The following is a 26,474-nucleotide window of genomic DNA, read 5'->3' on the forward strand; positions in this document are numbered from 1 at the left end:
GAGTCTGATTAGCAGAAACACCAACATAAGCAATATACCTGAAGTGCTTCGTCTTACCAGAACCATTTTAAACTGGAAAAAAATGTAAATTTCTCATTCCAGCTGAGAAGGTGAGAAGTTTAAAAATGTCAAAATGAAATGTTTTCAACTGCAGTTGACTTCCATGCCATGAATATTTTTAGCTGTGTGATAAAGCCTGTATTTACCTTTATGTTGTTTGTCAGTGTGTGAGTGATAAAGCATTTTAGCACATTCTGTTCATCGTGGTGCCTCACAGGTTAAACCATCCAAGTGTGAATCACTGTCTCAGTAACACACAAGGTAGAATACACCTATTTTCTATCAAATCTAACTAAAGGTGTAAAACCAGTGTAAAAGGTTGCTTCACTCTCCTTCCCACCCTGTCTCCCCCATGGCTGTTCCCATCCTGGATGCATCAGCACTTCCCAAAGCCAGATTATCTTAAACACTGAGCTTTGGTGGGAGCTTTGCCTCTAAACATGATTTCAACATTAAGGATCTTCCTTGAATTGAATTAGGAGTGTTCACTGAACTCCTCTGCCAGCAGGGCATGGGGAACAGTACTTTCAAACAGAAGGGCAACATCTCTGAGGTGGAGAGATGGTCCTTTCCAAGAAAATGGCTGGAGCTGGGAAAGGACAACCACCAGGGTAAATTCACCCTTGATATGCACTAATATTAAGTAATGTTAAAGGAGCTGACTTAGGGTAATGTTTTAAGCTAAACTCCTTAATGCATTGCCAGAGTGGATGAGCAAAAAGAAGACAAGTCCAGATTTTGGGCTCCTGAAGTACAAGAGCTTCACTGGACTAATGCCAGTGTGGGATAGGCAGCCCAAATGCCAAGGGCTGAGGCCTCCTATCAGCACTGCATCACTTCTGCCCCAAGGAAATTCACGCCCAAATCCTCACTGGCCTTTTCAACTGTCCCAGACTGAGGAAAACAGATTATCCAGTTACTAGGGCACAGAAAGTCCATCTGGGAAGTAAAAAAGAAAAATACACACATATGCTCTCATCTCTAATATATGTGCATGTGTGTATGTGCCTGTTAATTTTAGCTCAGGATAATTTATATAACCTGATTTAATCAGGATTCCAAACATCAGGTTTTAAATTTCACCTTTTACAGTCACTCTCTACTACCACGGAGGAGCTGCTTTAGGAGTGGACCACGACAGCTGCTTGCAATCAGAGACAGAGTACACCCTATTTTGTGGCTGTTTTAAGAGTGGAAATGAAAACCAATTTCTCAGCTGAAAACACCAATAAAATTTAAGTAGATAGAATGTAAATACCAGAGTTGGAGCTTGGAGACAAGTGGAAGGATAATAAACACACTCTTGTTGTTGGAGTAGCTATACTTGGAGCTCAGCAATGCCTGGGCCAGCCCTGCTGAGCACCAGGGGCACACAGGGGCTGCCCTGGGGCACAGGTGATGACAAATGACAACAGCCAGCCTGGGATGGCCCCGGAGAGGAGGGTCCAGCACTGCCCACAGCAGGTACCAGCTCACCTGCCACAGATGGGGACTGTCCCAATCTGCCACCCTGTGCCAGGGACCTGGCAGAACCTGCTTCCCAGTGGTACCATTCTTTGCATGGATAGGCTGAAGAAGCCAGGAATTTTCACCAATTTTGTCACGATTAGTCTCATTTTAACCCAGCCTTGAGTTACAATTGCTTCTTTTCCAATTGTAAATTGCCACCTACAGAAGCCTTTCTGGGCAGAAAGGTTCTGAGCTTTCTGTGCTTCAATCTGCCAGTCAATTCCCTCATTTTAAAGTCTCTCAATCAGGTACAGACCAATGCTCTGTTCCTCACACCAACAGGGGCCACAGCAGAAACCACAGGTTTCTTACACCTATTTTAGAACCCTCACACATATTTGGGCAGCTTAAGCTTCAGTCATTGCCCCTTCTCCTCCAAACTCTTGCCTCTGTCATTTCAAAGGAGGGGTTTATATTTGAACATGGATTAATTTGAGGCCTATTTTAAACTGCAGTTAGCAGCTGCACAGCTACTTAATGCCATGCAAATGCTTATTTATTCTAGAGGGGATTTACTGTGTCCCACAAGAAAGATGTTTTCTCCTGAACAAAACAGGAAGAATTAAGCAGGAGCACTTCTATGTGCAGATAACTCCTAGAAAATTCTGTTTTAGCACAGAAGTTGATGTATTTACCATATACCAAAGGTCAACACAGTACAGGCCAAATTTCCCAGCAAAGGCAACTTAGAAAGCCCTACATTGATTTTTTTTTGCCTGATCTGCTTTATGCTCTCCCTTGTGCCTCAAACATGTCATATCAGATGAGGTGGATCATCACTGCTGACAGTTCTGGTGAAAAGGCTCCCAAATGCAGAACTCTGACTTCCATGGGGCTCTCAAAGCCTGCCCACTGCAGCATGACACACCATTTCTGTAAGGCTTGGCTGTTAATGAGCACTACATCTTTTCAACAGCATAATTAGCTCATCTCTTGTGACAGTCCCTGTAATGGACCAACATTCTCACAAACCAATTAGTCTAATACAGGTTATTGAGATCTAAGGTGGCTGAGAAACTTAACTGCAGCTGTTTTCAGAATAAATCAGAGACAGGGTTAAGTATGAAAGTGAATGCTGCCAACATCTCCCTTGCTTTGCTTCTTTTTTCAAATGCTTTCAAAACATAACTCTGACATGTTATTTCCCTTAATGTCTGCTGAAAATACACACAGTAAAATCAATTTAGCGTGCCCATGTAAGTTATACAAGTATTTCTCCTATAAAGGAGTTTACTCAGCATTGCCAGTGTTTCCAAAGGTATGGATCCAAAGCAATGAAAAATAAACCAGGTCTGGCAAGGGATTAAGTGATGTTGCATTCAGCAAACTTTTAAAGGAGGGGATTTACCAAGTGTGTGATACTGATCACTATTTAATATTTATCTCACAAGCAGAACAGATTAAAATCCAAAATACCCTAAATACATAGAGACAGAAAAGAAAAGCAAAGAGTGTGTATTTTAAAACCCCATGAATGTCTGGATCTCAGCTAGCAGTGAACTATCAGCACTCTGATCAGGTTTCTCAGAGCAGTTTACAGCTGAGTAGCAGGGCAGGTGGAGCCCAGGACTTGCATGTGAACTGCAGTCTCAAGCTCTCAGGAAAGATGACGTGTAAAAAAGCACCATTGTTTCCTTAAGACTGTTCCATGTCAACGGGAAACAGAAAAGAACCTGGGTACACTGGGATCCCCATAACTGCAGAGAATTTTCTTTCCTGCTTTTGTCTTTTCAAGTAATATGAACCACATGATACAATTAGGTTATCAGAACAGAATTGTGAAGGGCTGAACTCCACCCACCAGGAAAATGGCAGTAATTGCACTTCCCTTCAGCATCCCTGTCACAGACCCACCACACCATCATCACCTCATCTGCTGAACCAGAGACACTGCACAGCTCAGGGAATGCTCTGTCCTATATATAATGGTCTCAGTGTCTAACTTTGATAAATCACTGTGCCTGCACGGGCTGATAAAAATCACTATTTCCTCCCACCATGGCACACAGACCTTACAGAATACTCCACATGGATGTTTGTCCTTTGGAAGAGTGAGGCAGCAGACACTAAACCAGGTATTTTAGTCAGCCACAGAGGCAAACTTAGGAAAAGCAATTGAGCACTGTTGATGTGCTCTTCTTTTAACTTCCACACACTGTTTAATTGTGAAATACCTTGGCTATTTCTGTGTTTTCTGCTACCATGAAAGTGAAGCTGATGTTCACCAGATCTGTGCCACTGCAAACACACACTATCCGTCCTTCCAACTCATTTTCTGATTTTCCAACAGCCTCCAGTGCAGTTAGTATTTTGGGATCCTGTGAAACAGAATAAATAACTTGTTACATTTGCAACACTTCTGTTAGCAAGGCACTGTGGGAAAAATGCATTTTCACCTCCTTTTGCATTTACACCTTTAGACCTTTGCCAGACATCTTAAATGAGTGCTTTCACTTAGAAACATTGTGTGCAAACCTGAAAAAATAATGTATTCTAACATGATTGTGAGAAACTCATATTTTCATCACGAAAAATAAAAATTAATCACTCCAAGGACTGGCAATAGAGGAACAGTCCTAATCTCTAAGTTAATTATTCCAATCTAGTTAAATCCATAGTTCCTGAGAGTCATGATCTCTGTGACTTCTTGGCTGTCTCTTAGTGATGTGTCACACAAGCTGCTGTCTCTGCTACTGGAGGTTTAATGGGAGTAATTTTTTAAAGACAGAGCTGAAGTCTGAAGCACATTGGTGTGGCTGTCAGCCCATGGAGCATGGGGTTGTCTGCATGACCACATCTCAGGACCCTTCTCTGTGGGGCAGAACTCTCAGTCTAAGGATTCCCAAGAGAATTTCTAAGAGATAAGTACCTACAGTCATCACAAAACCACTTAATATGCAAAAGTGGAAACGCAGGGTTCACTACAAATCTTTTAAACTGAAGGCCTGGTGGAAGGAGAGCCACAGTTCAGTGCAGAAAATCCTGCATGTTCCTTCTGAATACCACTGAGCATATTTCCAAAGTTTTGGGGCTCTCCAGAACTCCTAGCTAGTACTTCTGCTGATAACTCTTTAAAAAGGCACACTGTGACCAGCTGCCCTCTCTGACCACCTAAATGCAGAAAGAGGGATGCAAACAAATCTTTATACATTCTATGCCAATAGAGTAAGAAGAGAAAATAAATTCAAACAGAATATGGAAAATGAAACATTTTTTCCTGATCCCTAAAACAAATATCACAATAAACTGTTACAAGATAATTTTAAAAGTCCTGATATGTGCTCTTAATGTCTGTTCAGCTTTCATTGCATCCTGAATACTGTAATACATCAGAAAGACCAGAAGGCTGAACCTTCCCACTGCAATCAGAACAAACCACTTCAAAACTTCACATTTTAGGCTATGATTGAAAAATAAAAGCTATGTTACTGGTATTATTTAAAGAAATGAATGCCATTCTGCATTTCACCTTCAGTTTAAATATTAATATTAATTAATATCTTTAAGTGAAGAGTATAAAGTAACTATAGAGTACCTTTGGTACAGCTCCAAAACGAACACTGTTGATCAGGGAGCATTCTAATACCTGTCCCTCCTGAAATGACAAAAAGGGTACAAGTTCAAAAATCCGTTGAGACATGGTTCCATTGGGAATTTCAGCAAAAATAAACAGGGAATTTTATTGGCAAATGCTGTTAATGAAGACTAAGCAGTGTATTTCCCTTTAATATCACTTAATTCCCTCTTAAATGCTTCATTCTTGTCAATTCTAAAAGAACAGGATGAAGACTAGTTTTGTAACTAAACTAACACAGTGTTTTAGATTTTTCAAAACCAGAACATAAATCAACAGCAATAAAATACAACATACATTCCTGACATAATTGTAATATACCTTTCCTTCACTTTTCCAGCTCAGAAAAAATCCAAATTCATCCACTTGGAAGAGACAGTTGCTTTCAAAGACAAAAGATTCCTATAGAAAAGAAAATACAGACCATTATTTTAGTCAGTTTGACAAATATAAATTATTTATTATTCAAAAATAAAGGATTGCTCTGTTTCTTCCCAAAGACTCTCCTGCAGAATTTGCTGTTACCAAAAACACAGAAACAAGGGAGGCAGGCTTTTAAAAAAGAGATTACTTTTAATGATTTGTCTTTTTGTTGACACTTGAGACATTGCAATGCACATAATTTATATTTTCCTACCTCAATGCAACTAAATGAAGAAGTTTTATTCAATAGAACCAGTGATTCTTACCTAATAAAAAATCTGAATGAAACAGAACTTCAAAAAAATTACTGAAAATTCAACACTTTCAGGTAAAAAAAATATAATTTGCTAATGTTACCTTCAGGATCAAATGGGCACATTTAATTTTAACGGTCAGAATTTGGGAAACACTTTTCTGTTGGACTGTGGCAGTGTACATGCTGTGAGTGCTTTGCAGCCAGAGTATCTGACAAGCAGAGCTTGAAGGATATTGATTTGTAGAAGAAACCAGGAAAGAATGGCATTCCAAAGAGACTAGGCAAGGCAAAAAATCAGATTAGCTGAATTTAAAAAGAAATTTCCTCCACACACCTCCAGCCTCAATTAGAGCATCAGAAATTAAGCTTAAATGCAGAATCAATCACTTCTTCATGAAAAAGAGCATCCAGAACTTCCTGACTTCCTTAATTGAATAGCAAGGAGAATTTGTGAGAAGAGTCCTCTGTAAGGAAACAAAGCAGGCTCCCAACTGTGCCACAGCAAACCTGGAATAAAGGGCAGCATCACTTGGAGCACGAGAGGATCACAGGATGGACAAACAACGTTTTGCTCCACGGGGGGAAGCAGGACCCCCTTTCTGTGGGGTTTTGAGGGCAGCAAATTCAGCTGCAAGGAGCAAAGGCTTGGTGCCAGCTCCTCACCCCATAATTGTGGAGTGTCCCAGAGGTGCCAGCTGAGAACAGAACAATTATGCCTGATGTTGTCCCTGTCATCCCATCCAAGGTACCTGTGATTCACACCAAAATTTGAGCACTTTAAACACTCTCCTGTATGTGCCCCATTCTCTGTTAAAGAATAATCACAACAGAATAAACACAGGCTGTGCCCCCTCACTTAGCTCCTCACAGGCTCTTTCTGGAGTGGTGTTTGCTGAAAGAAAATAAAGCTTTTCTGAGCTGTCTTTTGATAGAATTCCATGTCCACCAGTATCTATTTCATTTATCTGGCCCCAAATCTGGAAATAGAGGGTAAACCAACTATCCCTATCTTGGCAGGCCTTGTGATAAAAAATACCTTTTACTTATATTTCAAAAGATAAGAAATTACTAATATCCCTGAAGGCACTTACCTTCAACTTATAGAGATTTCCTGTTCAAATAAGATTAAAAATAGACCCTGATAAAATTATTCTTACCAGCATACCAATGCTGAGTATAAGGCAAACTTCTCAGCATTTTATTTCAGCTGCCTGTGTAAAATGCCCTGTTTTGCATTCCTTTAATAAATGTGGATTAAAGCATAGCTGAGAGCAGGATCATAGTAATCATATTTCAGATAGAGTGCAGACTGATTTTCTAAAGTAGATAAAACCACTCCAGTTCTCAAATGATGCATTTGAATTAGAATATGAATGTTCTGTGTTCTCTTACTTTCCCTTGTAATAGGCAGGTCCTCATTTATATATATTAAAAAAACCAATATTCTCCCTCCCTCCATTTGATATATAGTACAAAAAAATTGAAGGATTCACTTTGCTTAATAATGTGCTTTACAAATCTTCAAAGATAAGAGTTTCATACACATCACAGATATTTTGATCCAATTCTCCCTTTCTCTTCCTCAGGGCTTATGTCAAATCAGAGGGATTAAATATATTTTAGAGCTATTTCTTTTAAAAGCAAAAAAAAAAAAAAACCTACATAGCAATGAAGTGTGTTGGTATTGTCTCCCCTCAGACATTTCTGAGGGTATTACCAGAAAAAATTAAAGTTTCTTTGTGTACAATGAAAGCAAAACATGAAATATTCTAGAACTTCTGCATATTTAAAAGAGAATAACAAATGAAAGGCAACTGGCCTCTTACCTCTTCATATCTATCAAACACAGCTCCATCTTGCATAAAAGAGGGAACTGGCTTCTGCCAGTTAAATTCATAAGGTTTTGCCATGATTACAGAAGAAAAACCTGAAATGGAATGGAAAAGCACAGTTCAATTACTGTCCTTCAAAAGGAGTATTTCAAAGGCCAAGCAGGAAAAAAAGTGACTTTTAGCTTTTCCTTTCACACAGAAGTACTAAAAAGTCACAGTGCATTTCCAAATCAGGAGCTTTCCTCCTAGGAGCATTTTTGTTTCATACCTTTAAAATGGAAAATACTTGTAAAACGTGTGTATGAACTTAATTATTTGAAAAACACTTGCACTGGAATTTATAGAGTACAATGAGGCTGGGATTAACTTAGCTCTAGGTGACAGAATACCACAACCTGTAATGCAGATAAATGCTTCTTTTTTTTTACTGGAAAACATCAGATGCTACAGAGATTGTATTTTTCTTAACATCCTAAACTGTATGCCACAGAGGCAAAATACATTTTTTGTTTCAAATTTCATTTCTGTTAAATAAATTCCTGGCTGTTTTCAGTCGTATTTTATCCATAATTCAAGATTTGAATAATATATATGTTGAAATTCATAGGGAAAAATACTGTTTAGAGATATAGGCCAGAGTAAAGCTCAAGACAGTTTTATTAAATAAAACTAGGCAGTTGTATCGTGAAGTTCTACAAGAGAACAAATTGTTAATTTAAAAAAAAAATCTCAGAAGTCATATTGTATGGACATTACAATAAAGACAGCAAATCATCCAGTAACCTTTCCAATGCCTTCCAGGTTACACTGGAAGAAAATGGGGCAGAAAATGCCCCAACTAAATACTCTGAAATACTGAAGTTCATTTAATCTGAAGTGGTTGCTTCTGCTTCCTAATGGCATCTCCACAGCATCCTGATTATCCCTTTATACACTGGAGCACCCTTGGCAGCAGCAGGGCCAGATAAGCCTGAGTGCTGGATGTCAGGGAACCCTGCCGTGAGATGGGACACGGAGGGTGACAGCAGGACACAGCCACACCACTGACCCCCACCCTGCCCTGCTGCTCCCAGCCCTGCACTGCCACTCCTGACTGTCCCCAGAGGCTGCACACGAGTTAAGTGTGACCAGCTCTGCTGCAGAGCAGCCACAAAGCCTGGGAAAATTTGTTCAAGAGAGAAGAATGAGGAGTGTACATAAAACTGCAGGGAGAGCACGACAGCCTGGGCAATCCATGCAGACAGAGCTGTCTTCTTTCACTGAATTTTAAACTCAGAATAAACACAAATGCTTAAAAGAGTTTAAGAACTTTGTAGCATGCCCCATGTCTGTCTTGTTTTCATTCACATAAAACATCTTCTAACAAGAAAAAGAATGACCACAAAAGAATTGTTAAAAGACTCTGTCCAACATTGGCTTTAAGAACAGTTATTCTGGTAATTTTCTACTGAAAAAATAACCCTACTACTTAAAACATGCTAAGTACATTTTCATGTTAACCCATCTCCTGCCCTTTTTTGGTCATTGATACAGAAATTGAAAATATTGTTTGAAAGTTATATACACATGTCACCATTAAGTGTTCATTTTCATTGAAAACTGGATGAAAATTCAAAATAACAGATCTCTATAATCTTGAAAAAAAGGCTAAATGATATTTAAACTACTACTCTGTACCTTTTTTCTCCCAATGAAGAGATGTTTTGAAGAAAATAGACCATCTATATCCAACATCTTATCAAAAGCCCCCTTTTCTTTTGGCCAGTCCTGTGTATTTGGCCCTTTCCAAATGTAAACAACGAATATCATCTTATTCATGAGGATTATGAGATCTTTTCAAGGAATGTGCCAATTTTTTTTTATTTTTTTTTTTATATACATATAATTCTCATGTCTTTTCCAGTTTACATCAGCCTGGAGCTGCTTCTCCCTCATTTCATGAAGGAAGCTGGATAACAGGACAGCCACCCCATTGCAGTAGCTTGATGGGGTCATGTTCTATGCAGCTCATGGACTTCACACAGTAGCTCAGAATAATCACAAACAAATTGGAAACTTAGTGGTTGTTCATGGGGCAAAGGAAATTAAAAACATACACACCTGAAGTGATAACCATTATTTTTATAGCATGGTGGCTGTTCCCTTATCTATTTAAATGTCCTTTATTATCAGAATGGTCTCAAGAAGGAAAGTTCCTTCAAATACAACAGGTAGTTCATGCAGCAATAAATGCTCCCGTCCTTCTGGGAAAAGCTGACACATTCTGTGCTAAAACATTAGAAATGTGGTGGCACTTTTACAGCTGTGAAGAATATTCCTCCACAGTCCCAAGCCTATACAAAGGGCTTTTACCCTTTTATGCTGGTGCCAAATCCCACACAAATTAAAAACCTACAAGTTCTGCAACTGCTCTGAACCCCCAGGTAAGGCACATCCTAATGTTCCTTCCAACGTGTGGCACTCTGAAACCTGGATGCACAGAGTGCTTGAGCACACACTTAACTCTCAGAAAAACTCATTACCTTAACACTACACACATGCACTTGGTTAGCTGGGCTGAGCTCGTTATCCAGTCACAAAAACCCAGCTCTGTAAATCCCTCCTTCACTGGGGTCTTCTCCTTATCAGGGTACTCACACAGTCTGATGAACTTGTTACTTCATCGCTGAGACATTAAACAGAGGGAGCTCCTCAGTTTGTGCTGCAATGTGCATTTCTCAAACCTTGCAGTCAGCCTGAGCCCTGTCCACTTTTCCAGCTGCCTTTCTGAAGCCAGGGGTCTGGCCCAGGCCACAGTAACCCAGCACCACCCCTGTCACAGGAACCAGGATTACAGCCTTTCATCTTATTTGCATAACGTGGCGTTTAGCGGCAAGAAAACACGCCAGATTGCTCAGCATTCATCAGGCTATCGACTTCTGTCTCGTTGTTATTTAGCACCTTACCAACCTCTTCTCCAGCTCTGCTCTCGCAGGTCACTTCAGTTTACAGATGAAGTGAGCCAGATGAAGTGTGAGGGAAGGACAGCTTGAGTACATGCAGCGAGGAGTTGGAGGAATTGTAACAAACAACATTTTTAAGCCTTATGCTTTGGCAGCTGTGCAGAAGGTGAAGAAAATTCTCTCCGCCTTTAGAAAAGCTCTTTTCAGTCTCTCACATTTCTTACACTCATCTCAAAAAATCTATTTTTTTCTTAGCTCTATTAGATTTTAAGATCACCAAACTAAAATACAAAATATTCCCCTGTCACTCTTTCGACTTCCGTTAATCTTCATCAATTTTTAGCAGATTGAAGAGAGTGAAAAACAAAACCAATCCCAACCAGCAAACCCAAACAAACATGACATTGTAGCATTTATATGATTGTAAATATATGCATGCATATATTCTCACTATGATGAGAATCAAGAATTACCCTCTTTAGAGAAATTTAATAAAAATGAAATGTGTGAAGATTCAACCGGGAGACATAGAAGGTTAAGGAACTAAATTTAAAGGCAGCAAAATTTTAATTTGAAAACTTTTATACTGCCTTTAAAAACTGAAATCAAATCTTCTTACTGACTTAAGAGTTCTCAAAGTATAACAACTCCTCTGAATACATACCATTCACAAAATCTGAAAGAACACTCATATAAATACACCTCAGGACTTAATTAATGACTACAAGGGAGAGGCAGGTGAAGTGCAGTAGTTAAATGCCTCTTGCAGTATCACCCTTCCAACACTGATTTATGCCTGAAGGCATGATTTGGATCCCATGAAATTCACCTGGAGTACTCAAAGACTGAGGACACAAAATTAACCATATCCAGAAGAGCATTAATTAACACAAAAGTCTTCTTTTGTAAGCTTGGCTGCACTAAGCTAAATCTGGGGCATGTGGACTATAAATCCTGGGTTTTTTCATTCTTTGACCAAAAGAAGGACAAGGTGTGGCTGAACAGGAGGAGGAAAGGATTCTGTTAATAGAAAGGAGACAAATGTTTGGGGAAAGAGGTGATATTCTAAACTAATCCACAGGGCTGGCTAGCATGATGGATGGGATACTCCTTGGGTCCCATAAACATCCTGTCAATGTTGAGACACTGCTGGAAAGGACAGCAGAGTTCCTTAGAGCTCACCCCTGCCACATTCAAACACAATTTCCGCAGTTTGCTTAGCCCCGAGTATGGTAACACGACTTGTAATTTTTTTTTTTTAGTCATTATTTGCTGAGTGAGAGGTGAGGAGGCTCCATACTCTGTATTTGCTATTTCACCACTTACCTCTTGGAATTACACCCCTTAAACTTGCCCCAGTTACTGTCTGTGTGGGTATCAAGTAAAGCATCCACCCAACACTATGCTGAGTTCAGTAATTTTGCCCAGGAATATATGTTTTTCTTACAGATACAAGGAAGCAATTAAAAAAACCCCAAAAAACGAATCTATCCCATTCTCAGTCATCCCAGGACATTTCCCCCACCTTAAAGTACATATAATCTTCACCATCACTCCTGTTTGGTAAACAAGATTCTTCATTACAAAGACAATCCGATCTGGATCAGCAGACTTCTCTAACTTTTGGGGTTTTTTAACGGAGTTTGTCCCAGTCTGCAGAGCTCTGGACTAGAGTGAAAATCCAGCTGTTCATGACTAAACAGGCAGTGCAGCACTGAAAATGCCCCTTTCATTTTTTAAATGAGGCGTTGAAGTACTTTCATATTCAAATACTATTAAGGTTTCTAGAAACTTGAAGAAAAGTCAGATCTTCGTATATTCCTCCTCAAGGTCAAATTAATTTGGTCATAAAGGTACTGATATTAACATAAGCAAGATGCAGACAGGATGTTTTTTAAACATGAAACCTTGGTTTCAACTCTAGAACTTAAAATTCAGAGTAAGTTTTAAGAAAATAAAAGCCACCATAGTTTGAATCCTATGTAAAGAGTAACAGGGAGAGTCCCACTGCTGAATTTCTGCAGTGCCTACACTATACTATAAAACAATTCCAAGATTCCACAGCTCTTCAGGCTGTTCCACAGTCAAATTTTGCTGGTTTCTGGTGGGTTTTTTTGTTTGTTTTTTTTTTGCTTTTTAAAAAGAGTACTTTTTCAGCAGGCTATTTTTAAACACATTATTCCCACAGCTAATGCAAGCAACTTAAAACAGTTCTTCCCAAAACAAGGTCCAGGGACAAGAAGAGACAACAGAGACAGACAACAGGCGCCTGAGCACGCGTCGTCTCCCACCGGTCTCAATTTCCATTTTGTCTCATTTTCCATTTCATTTGAATTGCTGGAATGCACTGGCATGCAGGAGCAGCTGAGGGGTGACACCACAACAAGAAGGGGCCTGTTGTGAGCTGATGTGTTGAGCATTTTCCCCAGTTCAGCGAGGCTGCCCAGTGCAGAGCTCAGAAATGAATACCTGCTCCTGGTCCTGCCTGCAGGTCCCAGCTGTGCCTCTGTCACCAGCTCTGATGGCAGCCACTCTTTCTAAAAGGTGGCATTCCTAAGATAAAACACAAGACTCAAACATCACCTCACAGCTTCCTCACGTTTTTTCCTTTTTGTCCTAATGGCTTCCTAGTTTGTCCATATCTAGAGTTTTCCCCAGCCCTTCCTATTCATGAAAACGCTCATTTTTTGACATATGTTCTTACCACCCATTCTTTCTGGGGAGAGAGCATTTGCCTTTATAAGAAGTGAATGGTATATAAAGAGACATGCTGGTTTTGTAAATAAACTTATTCTGATATATTTCCAACAGTTCTGATAATTAGAAATATATTTAAATCAAGCCATTATGGAAATCTTCTCAGATGATTCACTCAGGTCTAATTCCTCACAAACTTCTAAATTACAGACATTTGTAGACCCAAGAAGGCAGATTATTTCTCTGCTCAGCAGCAATGCAGAGCCACTGGAGCAGAGTTTCCCTTTTGAATTGATCACCAAAGTCATCTGGACTCATCACACATCTTTGATAGGATTGGGATTAGTCCATTGTAAATCAGCTTAATTAGTTTCACTTGCTGACCAAAATGAGCCTTCAGATAGATATCACTTGAAATGCCCAGAAAAACAAAAATAACGTGGCAATTGCAACAGCAAAGTTTCAAAAATAAAAATATAAAATTTTACTCATTTTCAACAAAAATCTCAAAGCAATAAGAGAATCTGTACATATTCCTAGAAGAAGATATGACTTGAATAATGAGCTAAAATGTAGAGCTATCATAACTGGATGTTACTAAAAACTTAAGTGCTAAAACATAATAAACCAGAGATACAAAACTACAAATTTCATGGAATAAGTCAAGTTGTTTATACTATTCTTTCCTTCTGGTGACAGGAAATTTGGTGTCCATATTCTCGATTTTGTAACAGCAAAGGTGAGAGGAAAGGGGAATGATCTCCCCAAGGGATTATTTCAGGAGGGAAAATGCTCATAATGCTGTGAACTGTACAGAGGATTTAGCAATCAAACTCATCAAAAGCCAGTAAATGACAACTGATTTTCATTTGCACATATTAGTCAGTATGCATTTAACATTTGTTTTAGATGTGTCAAGTGAACTTCATTTCATAACGTGAGCCTGTGATGAGGAACCATTCCATAGAACCTTCCTTGTTTTGTCTCATTCCAATGACACCAACCATACCAAATATTAAAGTTGTTTAATAATGTGGAAGATGTTACATTTTTATCTTTAGGCAAGCAGAAGTCTTAGAGGTGTTCACGATTTATTTACTATAATATCAAGTGTCCCATTTCCTGGAAGCCATCTCATCCCCAGGTAGTAATAGAGAGCAAATTGGACTTAGATGAAAACAATGGTTGGTGTAATCTCTGCCAAGATACTTTCTGAATTGCTATAGCATGTGATAATGTATACAAAGTGTCTGGATTTAACCAGCAGTGACTTTTATTAAGTTTAATTACTTCACTCTGGCTTTCAATAGAAGGCAGTGTTAAAACAAAGGCTACCTCATGGAATAAAACAAACAAACAAACAAACATGTAGCACTTGCAAAACATCTCAAGTATTTCCTGATTTACTAAAGCCCAGATTCTCTCTTTACAGTTTTGTAAACTCTGACACCTTGTATCATTACAGCAACCAACCCTAAAGGAGTGAGATTTGTCACATTTATTAAAAAAACAAGTTTTCAATATCGTGTTTTGGCAATTAATACCATACTTAATTTCTACTATTGTTTAATCCGCTGCTGACAGGTAACACATGATAAATCAGAGTAGTGTTTCTCACTTTTCAGTACACGTGTACAAAGTGTTTGTGCAAATTATTTAAATGAAAATCATAAGTGATGTGGACATTTAGAACTTCAGTTTCTTATTTTTAGCTTCATTCTGGAGCTTTGTGCTCTAAAAGACCTCAAGCAGAAGTGGTTCCTGCACTTTAATATGATAGGAAGACAGGAATAAATGTTTGAAATTAAAATTCTAAGAAGGGTTCAGGTAGGAGTACAGATAAACACCAAACAACCTTAAGTGAATATCACTCCATTTACAAATGCAAGAGTTAGGGATCCAAGGACATAAAACAACTGCAAGATTCTAAGACTGAATTATTAACTACAAATACCATGAAAAACAAACTTCCAAACTGCATTAATATCAGCAGTCTTTCCTTTTTAAGTTCAAGGAAAAATTTTGGAGAGAACACAGTGTAGTACCTCAAACAAAAATAAAACAAACTACAACTATCAGCTGCTCCATGACCACATCCTGAGGACACAGTTGTCTGTTTCCAAACACTGACAAAGGCCCTGACTTTGTATTAATAAAATGCAATGAAAGGTCAAGATCATATTTTTGTAATAACTTCTAAATCCCTGTGTGTTTGAAATAATCCCTCCTATGGTCAGGTACTTTAGTTCAAACCAAACTTTAATAAAGTTTGGATGTGATTTATTAGGATCTTTTTCAAAATACACAGATATATTAAAAACTAATAAGCTGTGAGGAACATAGATGTTACTTTAAAATCTAAAATTAGGAAAGTGACATTATAATTTGCTGGTTTTCTGGATGATTTCTGAGAAAACAAGAGTCACCCACATTGCTGGCTTAAAATTTCAGACAAAGCTAAGGTGATATTTGGCAATTGTTCCAGCAGTCTAAAATGCAATAATATCAAAAAGCTGTGTTCATTATTTGACAGTTGGCAGTGTGTTAAAAGTAGGTATTTGTTGGAAGTTTATACTAATTACAAATTTCTTGGTACCTGGATAAAGCTCAGGAACTACAGTCACCATGGAAATGCACGGGGGGGTTTATACTTTTAGGATTGTCATTGTGCAGTTTAACCCATGAGAGCAGTAAGAAAATTTTGGTATCTATCTCAGAAAATGTAATGCTGCTCAGATTCCATCTCAGCACCCACCTTCCACCCTAGAGACAGAGGGCTTTGCATTCCCTTCTTTAAACTGGAGAAGATAACATGGAGTGAAAAGCAACATAGACCTGGCATCTGCACTTCATCAGGGCCTTCCTTCTTCCCTTCCCTTTATCATCACCCTTGAGTCATGTCTCAAAGGTAGGGGAATGCAGGCAGGGAATTATCGACTGGTTGGAATGGAAATTATCCACTGTCCTTCTGCCCAGGCCAGCAGTAAATCCAAACCCTGGGAAGGAGAGATCTCTACGTGCAGCTTTTTTTCCTGCTCAATTCTGTGGCAAGCCCAGGCTCAAGTAAGCACAGCAGCAGAGCTGTGAGCTGCCCTTGCTGAAGTGTGGCTGGAGTAGACTGCAGCTCCCCATGGAGATTTTAGTTGGCTGCTTTCATTCTATTTTTCTGCCAAGATTTCAAGTTCACATCACAGAAAAAAAATCTCCCACACAGTATCAGGACAAGAAACTATATGGGGCTCACAGCATGTACTTCAACACTCCTGTGCAAAAAGCAGATCTGGGAATCAGAATGACATTTAATGGATGGGAAAAAAATAATAATAACTGCTTGGCCTAAAACCTGTTGTAGAGGTTCAACTTGTCTATTTTTCTCACTCCCAGACTGCCTGTTGTATGCAAAACCAGCACTCATCATCAATTGCTCAGGAAACACACATCCTCTTGGGATAGGTAGGAGTCAGAGGATCCAGGCTGCACTTGGGAGTGAGCCAGACAGCTCTGGACTCCTGGATGGACATTTTGCTATTTCCTATTTTCCTCTTCCTCCCTCTAAAGAATGAAGCTAGCAAGACTTGCCTTAATTACAGAATTAATGATGCTAAGTACCCCTTTTATCACCAGTAACACCCAGTGCTAACTCATTAACAAAGTGGGCATTTTGCTGAAGATGACATTGCCCTGGTTCTAAACACAGTGTATCACAACTAGGCAAGGCTGAAAATAAACTGCTGCCCATAATTTGGAAATCCAGAAGCCCTCTTTCCAGCAGGATAAATATGGACAGCCATGTTGGAGATACACTAGGTTATCACTTATTTATATCTTTAATTTTGTAAAGAAGCAAAGGAAAAGCAACTGGTTCTGAACTTTTAGTTATTATTCCTTCATTATGGTAGGTAGGTGGCAGAGTAAACATTTCTTGTCAATTTATTTCAGCCACATTTCTTTTTAAATGGTTGTTGTGCCACTGCCCAGAAGCTCTGAAAACAATAGGAAAGATTGTGCAGACAATGTGACCAAGGATAAAGAAAAAAATATCTCAAATCCTTTATCTGGTAAGTTCATAGTTAAACACAAGCAGAAAATGGGAATGCATAAAACATAGCATCAGAGTCTCTTTCACTAATCCCTGCCTCAGAGAACCCGTGCAATCTGCATATTCATTTCTACTAATCAAATATTAAAACAACTCTCTTGACATTGTGCTCTGTTTCCTGTCCCTGCAGTCGCTATGGAACTGACAGCTGTTGTCTCTTTGGGGTAAAGGGAGGCTGCATGAGCCTACTCAGAACTTTATCAGATAAAACAGTTCAGAGTGCTAATACAGTCATTATTGAGGCATTCAGCTGTTTACATTACTCCAGAACAGCACCCCTCAAATGTCACTCTGAATATTAATGTATGGCTTGGTGAAGAAATGGGGTAAATAAATACCCCATAATAATAATGCCAGCTATTAAAGAGTGGGGTGGGAGAGTTCTCCAAGCCAGCAACCTCTCCAAATCTTCCTGCTGGGTGCATTTTGGCCTGTTCAACTATTCAGGATATATATACGAAATTTCTGAAGGAAAGGCATCTCAATTTTTGATTGCTCCAAGTGGATGATTTGACAGAGTATTCCTAAAGGGATAAAAATAAAAGTGTTGCTATGTAACCTATTTGTCCAGCATGGAGATGGGAAGGAGAGCCAGCCTGCCAGTCAGGAGTACTGGTATGGCCCACTGGCCCACACAGCCCATTTGGAACACTTCTTTGACAGTTTCTAATAAACAGAAAGATCTACAGCATGCTGAGAAATCCCATTTATTCAGATTTTTCTGGACCAGCTGGCGACACCAGAGTCAAGGGACTCAATTTCCCTGAATTCCTAACTTTAAGATGTAATTTCAGTGTGAAGCAGCACGAAACTAGAGGGGGATCAATACTTCTGCGAGCTCCTCCTCCTCATCATCATCATCATCACTGTTCTTTCTTGTCACCTGCTGCTGTGACCCTCACTTCTGGTGAGGAGGAAAGGGACACAGCACAAGCAGAGGATGGCTCTGCCCTCACATAGTACATGGGGAGCACACCCACACAGGCAGGGAGATGAGCAGCACTTTCTCCTCTCTCCCTGGAAAAGTGAGAGCCTGCACACCATGAGGACATTCCTGATTCCAGACAACCATCAGGGAGTACAGAACTGAAATGGATGCATGGGGAAGAGCATAAGAATTGAAAAGAGGAGGAAAGAACTAACAACAGGAAAAGATACAGGAAGCAAGGATGGGGTGTCTGGCACTGATGTGGGCTGAGACAGCATGACAAAGTTCCTGAGCAGACCAACACAGCTAAAATCCAAAGAGAAGATGGCCATGTTTTCACCATGCTAGAAAAAAACCAGCAGACAGTTTGGGAAAGCTGAAATGGAAATTATTTGGGATAGCACAGGCAGGGCTATTTTTAGAGAATATTCCAAGTATGAAGCTGGGTTACTGCAATATGGCTGGGAAGGAAGGAACTGGGTGGAATATACACTAGGAAAGGCCAACAAAACAAAACCCTGGTGTCTGTGTGTGGGGGTGAAAAAGAGAGAAGTGGCAAGAACACTGCCAACATTCCAGGCAAGGGCAGAGGGGGGTCATTTATTGTGGCAGCTCAGGAGTGGGGATGGCAGGGCTCCTGGAGCTCAGTATTGTCCCATGCTGCAGACAGACCAACAGATGAACAGGGAAGAAGCCTGGGAAGGTCAAAGAACTGATTCTAGACATGAGGGTGGAAGTCAAAGAAAGAACAGTCTGTTTGGAAGCCATTAAATGCAGTGGGAATCAAGAGATATAAGCAGTTACATCATAAAAATTGATAAAGGGACCCTTGTAGAGACAGAGAGAAAATGTTTTGCCATTTGCACTGGCTGGATGAAGTGAAGTGTTCTCAAGTGGTGCTTAACTACGGCTGCCACCATCCACTCTGGCCTCCTACAGCTCAGTAACAAGTGGCACACGGGCTCAGGAAAGGCAGGGCCCATCAAAATAAAGAGCAGCATCACACCCAAAGCACAGCAGACTCCATAGAAGGTAAAGGTAACATTTTAACATGTCTAAAAACAGCTTTGTCTTCATCACTGTTAAGCATTTCCAGCATAATAATTACCATTGCAATGAATAAAAACTTGAGACCAGCAGCCTTTTCCCATAAGAAAGCTGGTCAGCTAGTTCAGACTGCTTTTTTTTCCTGTCACATACCTATTAAATGCTTCAGACTGCTTAATGTGATAAAAATGTCTAGACTGGTTTTTGACTGAAAGCTTAAGGAAGAGTGTTCTTTGCCCTTGGCTAGCAAACCCCTTGTAAGCACAATAATGTAAATGCTGTCCTTCTGCAGCCCACACTTTCTGCATACATCCATAAATCCATTGCAGGCATCCTCAAAAATCCTGAGATTTGAGAGACCAGCTCAGGGAAACGTGAAGCATATAGGTGCAATGTAGTATAGATTTTTCCTAATCTGCAGTTTAGAATCAAAGTACAGGCATTGCTGAGGCAAAGATGACAGCACCTATCACAACCCAGTTAACAAATCCTCCCTCCAAAAAATAACAAAAAATATTTTGCTGAAATTGATGAAGAGCAAACCACTTTGCTGAAGCAGACAGTAGAGCTTAGGCAAGGAATCCCAATGGGCACATTAGGAAAAGCGTTGCCACATGTGAGTCAGTGCATTCAATGCTTTGTGGTCCCAAGCTGCCCTCAGTCTCCAGCAGCTGTTTATTTTTGTGTAACAAAACTTCTAACATAATTATAATCACTCTAAACTTAGATGTGAGCACGGAGTTTATACTAAAAATACCTCTGGCAGTGAAATTACCCAGCACAACTGGTCCACACCCTCCAGCCTTTTCTTTTTAGGGGCTCTAAACCTGCATCTGTGGAGTGGGCTGTGGTCAAGGAACAGGTGCATCTGATTCTTGTCAGCACCTGTGACTTGGATGCTGGAAAATCAGCTGCATATCATGGAAAAAGCCTGAGAAGAAACACAATCCCTGGACATCACTCATTGTGGCTGAATCCCATAGGAAATAAAACTTGCCAAAAGAATTAATAGACAACGTGATGTGACAGGAACATCACTCTGGCCCAGCCACAACTGGATTGTCAAATAATGTATCAAAGTCCCACTTCCCACCTTCCTGTACCCTATTTGTTCCCAAAGCAGCATTAACATCCTGAGGATAATTTTTTGTTTAAAATGCTCTTAATCCCCCTCCAAGATCCTAATTATCTCTTGTTCTTTGTGATCCGACTATAAAGTGCACTGCCAGTCAAAGGAATTGAAAAAGAAACAAGAGGCCACACTCTACAGGAAAACGACTCAAGGCTTGAGAATATCTATGGAAAAGCTGTTTCAAGGGAGGAAAATGGCAGGTTTTCCACATCAAAAAACCATGGCCAAAAGCATTTGTACAGGAGAGGTATGGACCCACCACTGAGCATTTCTGGTTTCCATTCTCCTTAAGATACCATTTTTCCTGAGCAAGTCAGAATATTCTTCTCTGTTAAAAGCAAGAATGTGGTTTTTCAGCATCACCAGGGAAGGTGATTTTATTGGTTTTGGAGCACTAGGATACTATAGAACTACACTATACAGTGGAGAACAGACCAAGCAAGATGTCACTTTCTAAAATGAATCTTCTGTGAAATAACTACGTGTTCAAATTAAAAGCTCGCACCAGGGAGGTTGCACACTGTGGGTTTGTTGTTTGTTTGCTTGCTTAAATATTAATATAGGGTTTAGATCAATAAATCTTTCCTTTTGTCAGCATGCTCTCCTGCAGTCTTGGTTTCTGTACAGTCCACGTCCATGTCAGAGGGTGCTTTGCACAATCAGGGCATGGCTGAATTAAATCCCTTCTTTGCTCCATATATGCTTGTCTTCTTTGGGCATCTGAGTGAAATGGCACATGGAGGGAGAAGGGACTAGGCCTAGGTGGTGTTTCTCTGGAAAGCCCCTTGCCATCCCCAGGAACACTGAGAGTGGCCTGCAAGTTTTTTAAGCTGAGCAGCTGGCAGCAGCCTCCTGAAGGCAGGCAATGGGCTGTGCTTACTGAGATACCAGGTTGCTGGCATGGCTTTTTTGGATGGGAGATAAAAGCAGCACAGGGAACAGGGAGAATATTGCTTCTACTGAAACAGAAGTGGCTGGCATGAAAACAGAAATAACAGATTTCATAGTTACAGCTTTCCTTTCCTAGGTTGTATTTCTACTGTTCTCTCAAAATCTCAATAGCATGGGCTCGCTAAAGGGTTAATCTGAGCCCCTTTGGAGCCATCAGGGGCAAGAAATTGAACCAATCCAACTCTGTCTCACTGAAAAGAGCAGTCCTAACCCCTTGCTTCTGCTTCCTCTGCGATGATCCCATCTCAACCAGGTCACAGCTGTACACGGGTGGAAAGCTCTTGTTATTTTCTGCTGGCTTTGTGCAGTGACCAGGTCACACAGGAGTCATGTCAAGACCAGCATGAAGAACAGACTGGCAGCACAGCCAGAACCAAGAGCAGTGAATTCCAAGTGGCATAAAATTGCATCTCACACACTGATGGGAAAGAACACTAGGATTTTCAAAACTGGCTCACTTTGAGAATAATTTCTCTCACCTTTGATACTCTGAAGCCCATTTTGCCAGGACTCTTGGTCTAATCTCCCAATCCTAAAGCAAGTTTGCCACTTGTTAAATTTTACAACGTACTGAAAACTTGGCTTTAAGATGTGGTTACAAAGCCATTCAGGAACTTGTTTAATGGAATGTTAAAAGGCAATCCCACAGCCAACAGGTACCATAGCTGGTAAACTGAAACGTTTTCAAGAGCCCGTTAATTTACTGATGTATTAATAAATCCTATGATTTATTAAGAAATTGAACATAAAGAAACAGCAGAACTATTAAGTAGAACAAAGATGGAAAAAATTTGTTCTTTGTTTTTGAAGCTGTGGTTCAAACAAACACCTGATCTTAAAGTTCAGGATGGCAATACTTGAAAATCAGGTTGAATACAAGATCCTGCAGGTGCTGGATGTGATAAGCAGGGAAACCCTGCTTTTTCACTGGAAATCCAAATTCACACACAAGATAAGGAGGAGTAAGTTACTCAGGCAAACCTATTACTGTGGCAGAACTATCAGATCTAAGAAACAAAGGCTGCTCTTTTCAAGCTGTGTAATGGACAGTATCCCATTACAGTTAAAGAAATCAAACTTCCTTTTGCTTTCAAACCTGGTCCTGACAGGCACAAGATAACATTATCTCTATCCAAACCTGCCTTTCTCAGCTGTGGCTTTATTTTGGAGCAGAAGTACAAAACCAGGAAAGAAACCAGGTTCATACACCGAGATAAAAACTACCTGATCCAAAGCTAATAGGAGCTCTAGTCATGCTCCTGAACCCCTCTGACTGCACGTGCCACAAACTGAACTTGAGCTCCATGAGTCAATTCCATCAGCAATACCACACTGCAGAGCAATCATACCTGCAGCTGCAGTCAAGGCTTGCCCACACAGACCTGCTTTACCAGTGTACTCAATATGGTTTACAAAAATATTCTTAAAAAAAACATGTGCTACATCTTTAATGTTTCAGTCAATGTTTCAAATGAGAAAACGAACCCCAAAAAAAAGCATAAAAATTAAGGGTTTTTTGGTTTGGTTTGTTTTTCATACATGGGTATTAAGAGACTTGTCTTTCCTTCTGCATCAAGAGTACAGAGAATTCTTGGAGAATGTGACGCCTCAATCCACCCTTCTGTTCACACACAGAAATCCTCTGACATGAATTAAGTGATGTTTCCAGCTGGAACGAGGCAGTCCCTGAGTGCCAACACTGGTCAAAGACCAGGTGCATGTGAGACACGAGCTGGTAGCAGGGAAGCAGCAGCTCAGGAATGTTTTAATTCAAGCCTTCAGTGGGCACATTTAAGCTGTGCAGATGTGCAAGCCAGCTCTGAGCTGGCTGTGCTTTACCTGCTTTTTAGGGTGTCAGAACCACCTCATTATGCTGGCAGATTTAGTCAGCTCCTCAGCCACACACTGTTACTACAGCCAGGCTGCTCCCAGCTCATTTATAGTGCTTGCAGGGATCCTGGGAATTTCTACCCATTATGCTATGTAGGGCAGCCATACCTTCTGCTGCTCCACTCGTGTGAGCACTGCTTTGCAGCACATTTACAGCCACCCAAAACACGTTGGCCGAAAGCCTTAAAATATCACAAAACAATCAGAGATAATTTTAGACTGCAGTACTATTCTCCAAGACTCTCCACTAACACTTGAATTTCTTCAGAAGAACAGCCTGCAGATAGTGAAACCTCCATAAATCACTCTGTATGAGCAGTGTTGCTCTAATACTGATTATGTGTTGTGAAAATGAGTACCTGCTAGTGTGTAACATAGCAAGACACTGAAAACACAGCTCTCTAATATATTTCTGTCTTCCAACTATGAATCCCTCCAGCCAGGTGCACTGCAAGGTGAGATTACTACAGTCAAAGCATGGGTGAAATCCAAACCCTGGGTTTGTATTCTAGCCTTTAAAATGCAAAGTTTTCTTCAATAAATGCATTGTTTACGGATTAAATTGAAATTGAAACTTGGGAAACTGAAGCAAATTGAACCATGAAAAATAAGCATTTTTTCCCCACTGACTCTAACCTGTGCTCAGCTTACACACCACTGCCTAGGAAGGACCCAAGAGAACCCCATATGCATTTACAAGAATTTGGAAGCAATGCTTCAATGTAAGCAATCCACTGGCCAAAGTCAAGAGACCCATCTCAAGATCACCTTGAACAGCACATCAAACCTATTTTATTCTTATTCTCTAAAAACATAAGCAAACAATGATCAGTGGTGACAGTGAATATACAGACATAGAACATAGAACTGCTCTGTTGCCTTCAGGGAGAAGCCCAGTGTCTCTCTCATGTGCAATGGGAGAGAGAAGTGGCATGGTGGGACACCTGGGAGATGGAAAGGATACAAGTTCCAGGCGTTCTGCTGGCAGAGAATCAGCCAGTGTGAGACACACAGGTTCATCACAACCTTCACAAATTTTTGTTTCTCCCAAAGCCCTTGAAAGCAGATGGTTAAATGAGAATCTTTGCACCCATCCTCCACACAGAGTCACAGAATCAATTCAGTTGGAAAAGATATTGGGATTACTGAGTCCAACTTTTGACTGAACACCACTGTGTCAACCAGACCATGGCACTGAGTGCCACATCCAACTTTAATTAAATACCTCCAGACACAGTGACACCATCACCTCCCTGGACAGCCCATTCCAATGTCTACTCAGTCTTTCTGTAAAGAAATTCCTCCCCATGTCCAACCTGAACCTCTCCTAGCACAGCTTGAGGCACACATATAAAACTTAGAAATGTGACTTGGTTGTCTCTGAAACATCACTAAGATCAGAGACAAATAACTGAAAGCAAACAGAGGATATTTAGTTGGTCCTTTTGGATGCTCCTTGGGCAGTCAGTGTGCACAGTTCCACGGAGCCCTGGCTGCAGGAAGGGTTTGGAGCAGTAGCAGGAGCAGCCATTTCTCACCAGTGTAATGCACTCAGAGGCACCTTGCCTGTCTCAAGTGATACAAACCATCTGAAGCACCAACAGAATTGTATCTTATTCATCTTCTGCTGGAGAAGAAGGAAATAAGAGGTGCTTGCCAAACGTTTGAGATGACTGCAGAATGATTCCCATAGAAGAGTTAATAGGTTAAAAAGGAAAAGTGTTTTTTAAAAAATAAAGATCTAGTCAGGACAGAGGGATGCTGGATCCAGCATCACTAGCCTGGGGAGTCTTTGGATTAAGACTAGCCAGTATAATTCTGTGAGCATTTTGCTTAACTCTTAATTATATACCATTTCTAAGGGTCTTTGCATGGTTTCAATGTAAATACTCTAAAAATCACATTCTGGTGCCAAACCCAAGTATGAAAAGCAAACAACTTTAAAAAGGTGATAGAAACTACAAACCAAGAGGACATACACCTTGATGAAGAACCAGGTGATTGGTCTACCTTATGATTTTCCTTCCTACCTGCTTAATGAACTAGAATTTATGTTTATTAGTAAGTCTTTCTAAATTGCATTGCCTGTTTTGTGTAGGATGAATGCAATAGAATGTTACCTCAAAACATACAGAACTTAGAGATTCAATTTCTGCTAAATACAACCTTGGGGGCTATTTTCTTGCACATAACCAATAGTCAAGAGTATGCAACAGGTATAGATATTGCTAATAGCAACATTAACCACCTAAATAGGCAGAAAATCAGTGGAACAGTGAGGAATACAAGTGGAATCAACTAAAAGTGAGGATATTTAAGGAAGGTTTCTGTGCATTGTGTACAGTGTTAGAACAGAAAGCAGGGAGAAAAATTAAAGGCAACTTTTTTCATCTCCTACTCTGAATAAAAGCTGTAACATTCTTCTGCTTCATAGCAGTACATAGTGACAAAATCTGTACTTAAGTCTTGGGTTATTTATTGAAAAAACACGGAATAGATTTCTGATGGGTAGACAACGGCAGGAAGGGGTAAAGCAAAAAAAAAAAAACAAACAACAAAACTAAATTGAAGAGAAAATATTAGACAGCATTAATGTCTTTAAAGACATTTTCTCCACTGAAACCTTGTAATAAATGGTACTGTTTTACCTTTTCACAGGCTGCTAATCTTATTTTTCTTCAAAATATGCTGATATATAGCTAATCAGTTTCTTGAAGTTAAAATTTTTGTATACATCTGGAGGGACCAAAGATCTTGAATTAAAAGAGCACTATTTGATATTTTCACCTTAATTTCCAGCATATTGTATATATATTCAACTATTCTTTTACAAAAAACCAAAAACAAATATGAAGAGGTACATGGGGAAAATTCCTTTTTACATCTCTTTGAGATTAGAAAATCAAATTCTACTACAGTAATACACTTGGCTGTACACAGCATTGTTCATCAGATGGTTGGAAAGCTCCCCAGAAAAACAGACCCCTCTCACAGACAAGGAAAAGGCTTTGAATGACAGAAAACAGAGATGACCTAAGAGAATAATTGCATTTCTCACTCTGCAGATGAGCAGTGGTATTAATTTTATATATCAAAGGTCAATTTTCACCAGAACATCTAATCTGACATTGCAC

General features: G+C 39.9%; 1 protein-coding gene across 8 annotated transcripts in view; it reads right to left on the bottom strand.

Moving 5' to 3' along the window:
• Nucleotides 1-26,474, bottom strand: part of PLCB4 (phospholipase C beta 4) — a 182,627-nt gene that overhangs the window by 75,788 nt on the left and 80,365 nt on the right. For all 8 annotated transcript variants that reach the window (XM_088162808.1, XM_088162806.1, XM_088162807.1 and 5 more), the window contains 4 exons: nt 7,649-7,749; nt 5,465-5,545; nt 5,105-5,164; nt 3,744-3,887 (listed from right to left, as the gene is read on the bottom strand). In XM_088162808.1, coding sequence (XP_088018934.1) covers nt 3,744-3,887; nt 5,105-5,164; nt 5,465-5,545; nt 7,649-7,732 — 369 coding nt within the window. In that variant the 5' untranslated portion in view covers nt 7,733-7,749. The remainder of the gene's footprint in view (nt 1-3,743; nt 3,888-5,104; nt 5,165-5,464; nt 5,546-7,648; nt 7,750-26,474) is intronic.

The sequence above is a fragment of the Sturnus vulgaris genome, chromosome 3 (genome assembly GCF_052056855.1).
Source record: "Sturnus vulgaris isolate bStuVul1 chromosome 3, bStuVul1.hap1, whole genome shotgun sequence".
Classification (NCBI taxonomy): domain Eukaryota; kingdom Metazoa; phylum Chordata; class Aves; order Passeriformes; family Sturnidae; genus Sturnus; species Sturnus vulgaris.